General features: G+C 48.2%; 1 protein-coding gene across 1 annotated transcript in view; it reads left to right on the top strand.

Annotated features, from left to right (window-relative positions):
* Nucleotides 1-583: 583 nt before the first annotated feature.
* The window catches only part of LOC124028984 (semaphorin-3D-like), a gene marked incomplete at both ends in the record, with an annotated part of 16,447 nt that continues 8,067 nt past the window's right edge, over nt 584-8,963 (top strand). The window contains 3 exons of the mRNA XM_046340866.1: nt 584-744; nt 1,152-1,214; nt 1,809-1,928. Of these exons, the coding sequence (XP_046196822.1) occupies nt 584-744; nt 1,152-1,214; nt 1,809-1,928 (344 nt within the window). The remainder of the gene's footprint in view (nt 745-1,151; nt 1,215-1,808; nt 1,929-8,963) is intronic.

Genomic DNA, 8,963 nt, shown 5'->3' on the forward strand with positions numbered 1-8,963 from the left:
CCGCTCCTCTCTCTCTCTCTGTCTCTCTCTGTCTCTGTCTCTCTCTCTCTCTCTCTGTCTCTCTCTCTCCTCTCTCCCCTCTCTCCTCTGTCTGTCTCTCTCTCTCCTCTCTCCCTCACCCCCTGTCTCCCTCCCTCTCCTCCCTCTCCTCTCGCTCTCTCTCCATCTCTCTCTCTCCCCCCCCCTCTGCCCCTCCTCTCTCCTCACCCCCTGTCTCCCTCCCTCTCCACCCTCTCCTCTCGCTCTCCATCTCACTCTCTCCCCCCTCCCCCTCTGCCCTCCCTCTCTCCCTCACCCCCTGTCTCCCCTCCCTCTCCTCCCTCTCCTCTCGCTCTCTCTCCATCTCTCTCTCTCCCCTCCCCCTCTGCCCCTCCCTCTCTCCCTCACCCCCTGTCTCCCTCCCTCTCCACCCTCTCCTCTCTCTCTCTCTCCATCTCACTCTCTCCCCCTCCCCCCTCTGCCCCTCCCTCTCCTCTCTCTCCATCTCTCTCTCTCCCCCTCTCCTCTCTCCCTCACCCCCCTGTCTCCCTCCCTCTCCTCCTTCACGCCCTGTCTCTCTCCCCCTCTGCCCCTTCCTCTGCAGACTTGCGTTTGATGAACAGTTCCAGTGTGTTCTGGGACAGAGGAGTGAGTGGAGGTTATCAGTCCCTGCTGCTGGATGAGGACCGTGGCTGGCTCCTGGTAGGGGGTAGAGACCACATCTACCTTCTCCACTCGGACAGCCTGGCTCTTCCAACACGCACGGTACAGACAGCACCTCAGTGAATCTCCCTATCTAGGTGTAAATGTAGAGTTAAGGCCAGCACCATGCCATTACCATGACTCTGTTTTGAATCAGTCTAGGGCTCCTTCCCAACTGTGTTCTCTTAGATCGCCACGTTGTCAATTAAACACAGAGTGGGGTATCATAAAGTAATGATGAAAGGTTGTCCCGTATCCATATTTTAAGCCTCACCTGTATCTCCCTCCCTCCCTCCCTCCCTCCCTCCCTCCCTCCCTCCCTCCCTCCCTCCCTCCCTCCCTCCCTCCCTCCCTCCCTCCCTCCCTCCCTCCCTCCCTCCCTCCTCTCCCCCTTCCCCCCTCATCTCCCTCCCCCTCCTCTCCCTCCTCTCCTCCCTCCCTCCCTCCTCTCCCTCCCTCCTCTCCTTTAGATTTACTGGCCAGCTGTGGAGGAACACGTCGAACACTGCAGATTGGCAGGGAAGAACCTGTCGGTAAGTAACAAAGATGGATGAGCTTTCCCACAATGCTGTTTAGGTGCTCTGAAGATCTGAGTCCTTATTTAGTAGTCCTCTGGCTCAGAGCACGTGATTGGGACGAGGCCAAGGATCCTCACGGTGTATAATTAAAACAAGGCCCGTCTTTATTGATGGTCATGTTGTTGTTGTTGTGTATTATGAGACCCAGGGGAGACGTCTGATCCCTCTGACATCTCCTTATATATTTACACACAGTAACAACCTGACGAGACAAGAAGTTCTAATCTGACAAGGTTCAATCAATTATTGTTGGTGGATTTAGCCAGTAAACAATCGGCCCCGAGGCAAAGAGAGCGACGGGTTAAATGAGGCTGGTGGGTAGAGGAACAGGATTTTGATGGTCCTCTGTAGCTCAGGTTGGCACTTTCCAACGCCACTATCATGGGGTTTGATTCTCGCTGGGGCCACTCTGTCTGTCTGTCTGCACACACTTTTGGATAAAAGCGTCTTCTAAATGGCCTTTATATTTCATGTTAAATCTCTGTTAACTATGACAGTACTGTAGATGTGTGTCATGTATGTTTAATGTAAATCCTAACATTGTTTCAGACTGACTGCGCCAACTACGTGCGTCTCCTTCAGCCCTTCAATAAGACCCATGTGTACGTCTGTGGCACCGGGGCCTACCACCCACAATGCACCTACATAGACCTGGGACACAGCACTGAGGTGAGGAAAGGAGAGAGGGGAGGGAGGGCATGTGTACGTCTGTGGCACCGGGGCCTACCACCCACAATGCACCTACATAGACCTGGGACACAGCACTGAGGTGAGGAAAGGAGAGAGGGGAGGGGAGGGCATGTGTACGTCTGTGGCACCGGGGCCTACCACCCACAATGCACCTACGCCAGACCTGGGACACAGCACTGAGGTGAGGAAAGGAGAGAGGAGGGGGAGGGCATGTGTACGTCTGTGGCTCCGGGGCCTACCACCCACAATGCACCTACATAGACCTGGGACACAGCACTGAGGTGAGGAAAGGAGAGAGGGGGAGGGGATGTGTACGTCTGTGGCACCGGGGCCTACCACCCACAATGCACCTACATAGACCTGGGACACAGCACTGAGGTGAGGAAAGGAGAGAGGGGAGGGAGGCCATGTGTATGTCTGTGGCTCCAGGGGCCTACCACCCACAATGCACCTACATAGACCTGGGACACAGCACTGAGGTGAGGAAAGGAGAGAGGGGAGGGGAGGGCATGTGTACGTCTGTGGCACCGGGGCCTACCACCCACAATGCACCTACATAGACCTGGGACACAGCACTGAGGTGAGGAAAGGAGAGAGGGAGGAGGGCATGTGTACGTCTGTGGCACCGGGGGCCTACCACCCACAATGCACCTACATAGACCTGGGACACAGCAATGAGGTTAGGAAAGGGAGAGGGGAGGGGATGTGTACGTCTGTGGCACCGGGGCCTACCACCCACAATGCACCTACATAGACCTGGGACACAGCACTGAGGTGAGGAAAGGAGAGAGGGGAGGGGAGGCCATGTGTATGTCTGTGGCTCCGGGGGCCTACCACCCACAATGCACCTACATAGACCTGGGACACAGCACTGAGGTGAGGAAAGGAGAGAGGGGAGGGAGGGCATGTGTATGTCTGTGGCTCCGGGGCCTACCACCCACAATGCACCTACATAGACCTGGGACACAGCACTGAGGTGAGGAAAGGGAGAGGGGAGGGGATGTGTACATCTGTGGCACCGGGGCCTACCACCCACAATGCACCTACATAGACCTGGGACACAGCACTGAGGTGAGGAAAGGAGAGAGGGGAGGGGAGGCCATGTGTATATATAATAATAATAATAATATATGCCATTTAGCAGACGCTTTTATCCAAAGCGACTTACAATCATGTGTGCATACATTCTACGTATGGGTGGTCCCGGGAATCGAACCCACTACCCTGGCGTTACAAGCGCCATGCTCTACGGCTCCGGGGCCTACCACCCACAATGCACCTACATAGACCTGGGACACAGCACTGAGGTGAGGAAAGGAGAGAGGGGAGGGGAGGGCATGTGTATGTCTGTGGCTCCGGGGCCTACCACCCACAATGCACCTACATAGACCTGGGACACAGCACTGAGGTGAGGAAAGGAGAGAGGGGAGGGGAGGGCATGTGTATGTCTGTGGCTCCGGGGCCTACCACCCACAATGCGTACAGGGCCTACCACCCATGTGTACGTCTGTACACGTTTGTTTATTATCTACTTCACTTGCTTTGACAATGTTAACATATGTTTCCCATGTCAATAATCCTAAACTCTCTGTTCCATCTCTCTGACTAAACTCTCTGTTCCATTTCTCTGACTAAACTCTGTTCCATCTCTCTGACTAAACTCTGTTCCATCTCTCTGACTAAACTCTGTTCCATCTCTCTGACTAAACTCTCTGTACCATCTCTCTGACTAAACTCTCTGTTCCATCTCTCTGACTAAACTCTGTTCCATCTCTCTGACTAAACTCTGTTCCATCTCTCTGACTAAACTCTCTGTTCCATCTCTCTGACTAAACTCTGACTAAACTCTCTGTTCCATCTCTCTGACTAAACACTCTGTTCCATCTCTCTGACTAAACTCTCTGTTCCATCTCTCTGACTAAACTCTGTTCCATCTCTCTGACTAAACTCTGTTCCATCTCTCTGACTAAACTCTCTGTACCATCTCTCTGACTAAACTCTCTGTTCCATCTCTCTGACTAAACTCTGTTCCATCTCTCTGACTAAACTCTGTTCCATCTCTCTGACTAAACTCTGTTCCATCTCTCTGACTAAACTCTGTTCCATCTCTCTGACTAAACTCTCTGTACCATCTATCTGACTAAACTCTCTGTACCATCTCTCTGACTAAACTCTCTGTTCCATCTCTCTGACTAAACACTCTGTTCCATCTCTCTGACTAAACTCTCTGTTCCATCTCTCTGACTAAACTCTGTTCCATCTCTCTGACTAAACTCTGACTAAACTCTCTGTTCCATCTCTCTGACTAAACACTCTGTTCCATCTCTCTGACTAAACTCTGACTAAACTCTCTGTTCCATCTCTCTGACTAAACACTCTGTTCCATCTCTCTGACTAAACTCTCTGTACCATCTCTCTGACTAAACTCTCTGTTCCATCTCTCTGACTAAACTCTCTGTACCATCTCTCTGACTAAACTCTCTGTTCCATCTCTCTGACTAAACTCTCTGTTCCATCTCTCTGACTAAACTCTGACTAAACTCTCTGTTCCATCTCTCTGACTAAACTCTGACTAAACTCTCTGTTCCATCTCTCTGACTAAACACTCTGTTCCATCTCTCTGACTAAACTCTCTGTTCCATCTCTCTGACTAAACACTCTGTTCCATCTCTCTGACTAAACTCTGACTAAACTCTCTGTTCCATCTCTCTGACTAAACTCTGTTCCATCTCTCTGACTAAACTCTGTTCCATCTCTCTGACTAAACTCTGTTCCATCTCTCTGACTAAACTCTCTGTACCATCTCTCTGACTAAACTCTCTGTTCCATCTCTCTGACTAAACACTCTGTTCCATCTCTCTGACTAAACTCTCTGTTCCATCTCTCTGACTAAACTCTCTGTACCATCTCTCTGACTAAACTCTCTGTACCATCTCTCTGACTAAACTCTCTGTTCCATCTCTCTGACTAAACTCTGACTAAACTCTCTGTTCCATCTCTCTGACTAAACACTCTGTTCCATCTCTCTGACTAAACTCTCTGTACCATCTCTCTGACTAAACTCTCTGTTCCATCTCTCTGACTAAACTCTCTGTACCATCTCTCTGACTAAACTCTCTGTTCCATCTCTCTGACTAAACTCTCTGTTCCATCTCTCTGACTAAACTCTCTGTTCCATCTCTCTGACTAAACTCTGACTAAACTCTCTGTTCCATCTCTCTGACTAAACTCTGACTAAACTCTCTGTTCCATCTCTCTGACTAAACACTCTGTTCCATCTCTCTGACTAAACTCTCTGTTCCATCTCTCTGACTAAACACTCTGTTCCATCTCTCTGACTAAACTCTGACTAAACTCTCTGTTCCATCTCTCTGACTAAACTCTGTTCCATCTCTCTGACTAAACTCTGTTCCATCTCTCTGACTAAACTCTGTTCCATCTCTCTGACTAAACTCTCTGTACCATCTCTCTGACTAAACTCTCTGTTCCATCTATCTGACTAAACACTCTGTTCCATCTCTCTGACTAAACTCTCTGTTCCATCTCTCTGACTAAACTCTCTGTACCATCTCTCTGACTAAACTCTCTGTACCATCTCTCTGACTAAACTCTCTGTTCCATCTCTCTGACTAAACACTCTGTTCCATCTCTCTGACTAAACTCTCTGTTCCATCTCTCTGACTAAACTCTCTGTTCCATCTCTCTGACTAAACTCTCTGTACCATCTCTCTGACTAAACTCTCTGTTCCATCTCTCTGACTAAACTCTCTGTTCCATCTCTCTGACTAAACTCTCTGTACCATCTCTCTGACTAAACTCTGTTCGATCTCTCTGACTAAACTCTCTGTTCCATCTCTCTGACTAAACTCTGTTCCATCTCTCTGACTAAACTCTGACTAAACTCTCTGTTCCATCTCTCTGACTAAACACTCTGTTCCATCTCTCTGACTAAACTCTGACTAAACTCTCTGTTCCATCTCTCTGACTAAACACTCTGTTCCATCTCTCTGACTAAACTCTCTGTACCATCTCTCTGACTAAACTCTCTGTTCCATCTCTCTGACTAAACTCTCTGTACCATCTCTCTGACTAAACTCTCTGTTCCATCTCTCTGACTAAACTCTCTGTTCCATCTCTCTGACTAAACTCTGACTAAACTCTCTGTTCCATCTCCCTGACTAAACTCTGACTAAACTCTCTGTTCCATCTCTCTGACTAAACACTCTGTTCCATCTCTCTGACTAAACTCTCTGTTCCATCTCTCTGACTAAACACTCTGTTCCATCTCTCTGACTAAACTCTGACTAAACTCTCTGTTCCATCTCTCTGACTAAACACTCTGTTCCATCTCTCTGACTAAACTCTCTGTACCATCTCTCTGACTAAACTCTCTGTTCCATCTCTCTGACTAAACTCTCTGTACCATCTCTCTGACTAAACTCTCTGTTCCATTTCTCTGACTAAACTCTCTGTACCATCTCTCTGACTAAACACTCTGTTCCATCTCTCTGACTAAACTCTCTGTACCATCTCTCTGACTAAACTCTCTGTTCCATCTCTCTGACTAAACTCTCTGTACCATCTCTCTGACTAAACTCTCTGTTCCATCTCTCTGACTAAACTCTCTGTTCCATCTCTCTGACTAAACTCTCTGTTCCATCTCTCTGACTAAACTCTGACTAAACTCTCTGTTCCATCTCTCTGACTAAACACTCTGTTCCATCTCTCTGACTAAACTCTCTGTACCATCTCTCTGACTAAACTCTCTGTTCCATCTCTCTGACTAAACTCTCTGTTCCATCTCTCTGACTAAACACTCTGTTCCATCTCTCTGACTAAACACTCTGTTCCATCTCTCTGACTAAACTCTGACTAAACTCTCTGTTCCATCTCTCTGACTAAACACTCTGTTCCATCTCTCTGACTAAACTCTCTGTACCATCTCTCTGACTAAACTCTCTGTTCCATCTCTCTGACTAAACTCTCTGTTCCATCTCTCTGACTAAACTCTGACTAAACTCTCTGTTCCATCTCTCTGACTAAACACTCTGTTCCATCTCTCTGACTAAACTCTCTGTACCATCTCTCTGACTAAACTCTCTCTGTTCCATCTCTCTGACTAAACACTCTGTTCCATCTCTCTGACTAAACTCTCTGTTCCACCTCTCTGACTAAACTCTGACTAAACTCTCTATTCCATCTCTCTGACTAAACTCTCTGTTCCATCTCTCTGACTAAACTCTCTGTTCCATCTCTCTGACTAAACTCTCTGTTCCATCTCTCTGACTAAACTCTGACTAAACACTCTGTTCCATCTCTCCGACTAAACGCTCTGTTCCAGTAGAGGAGGTTAATGCTATTGCAGAGATGAAATTATTACATTGTGGTGGTTGAGATGGTTCTCTGTGGTAGAGGAGGCTAATGCTATTGTGGATGTGACATCATTCTCTGCACCGATCCACATATCAAATCAAATCAAATGTTATTGGTCACAAACACGTGTTTAGCAGATGTTATTGCGGGTGTCTCAAAATGCTTGTGTTTCTCTCTCTAACAGTGCAGTAATATCTAACAGTTTCACAACAATGCAAACAAATCTAAAGGAATGGAATTAATAAGGAATATATGAATATATGGACCAGCAATGTCAGAGCGGCATAGACTAAGATACAGTAGAATAGAATACAGTATGAGATAAGTAATGCAAAATATGTTAACATTATTAAAGTGACTAGTGTTCCACAGCGGTGCAGTTGCAGTACCAGGCGGTGATACAGCCCGGCTGGATGCTCTCAATTGTGCATCTGTAAAATTCTGTGAGGGTTTTAGGTCCCAAACCAAATTTGGGTCGCTGTTGCACCTTCATCACCACACTGTCTGTGTGGGTGAACCATTCAGTGTGTCCGTGATGTGTACGCGAGGATCTTGATTCTTTCTACCTTATCCACTGTGGTCCCGACTATGTGGATAGGGGGCTGCTCCCTCTGCTGTTTCCTGAAGTCCACGATCAGCTCCTTAGTTTTGTTGACGTTGGGTGTGAGGTTATTTTCCTGACACCACACTCCAAGGATCCTCACCTCCTCCCTGTACGCCGTGTCGCCTTTGTTAGTAATCAGGCCTACTACTGTTGTGTCATCTGCAAACTTAATGATTGAGTTGGAGGTGTGCGTGGCCACGCAGTCATGGGTGAACATGGAGTACAGGAGGGGGCTGAACACGGGCCCCTGTGTTGAGGATCAGCAAAGTGGAGGTGTTGTTTTCTACCTTCACCACCTGGGGGCGGACCGTTAGAAAGTCCAGGACCCAGTTGCACTGGGCAGGGTTCAGACCCAGGGCCTCAAGCTTAATGATGAGCTTGGAGGGCACTATGGTGTTGAATATAGTCAATGGACAGCAGTCTTGCATAGGTATTCCTCTTGTCCCGATGGGTTAGGGCAGTGTACAGTGTGATGGCGATTGCATCATCTGTGGATCTATTGGGGTGGTAAGCAAATTGAAGTGGGTCTAGGGTGTCAGGTAAGGTAGAGGTGATATGATCCTTGACTAGTCTCTCAAAGCACTTCATGATGACAGAAGTGAGTGCTATGGGGCAATAATCATTTAGTTCAGTTACCTTTGCTTTCTTGGCCACAGGAACTATGGTGGCCATCTTGAAGCATGTGGGGACAGTAGACTGGCATAGGGAGAGTTTGAATATGTCCATAAACACTCCAGCCAGCTGGTCTGCGCATGCTCTGAGGACGCGAGCTTAAACACTCATAAATGTCTTACTCACGTTGGCCACGGAGAAGGAGAGCCCACAGGCTGCGTGGGAGGCACTGTGTTATCCTCAAAGCGAAGGTGTTTAGTTTGTCTGGAAGCAAGGTGTCCGTGTCCGTGACGTGGCTGGTTTTCCCCTTTGTAGTCCGTGATTGTCTGGAGACCCTGTCACATACGTCTCGTGTCTGAGCGTTAATTATTCTCAAAGGCTACCCGGAACATATCCCAGTCCCAATCTTGAAGCGTGGATTCCGA

Source organism: Oncorhynchus gorbuscha, unplaced genomic scaffold (assembly GCF_021184085.1).
Source record: "Oncorhynchus gorbuscha isolate QuinsamMale2020 ecotype Even-year unplaced genomic scaffold, OgorEven_v1.0 Un_scaffold_5185, whole genome shotgun sequence".
Taxonomy (NCBI): Eukaryota; Metazoa; Chordata; class Actinopteri; order Salmoniformes; family Salmonidae; genus Oncorhynchus; species Oncorhynchus gorbuscha.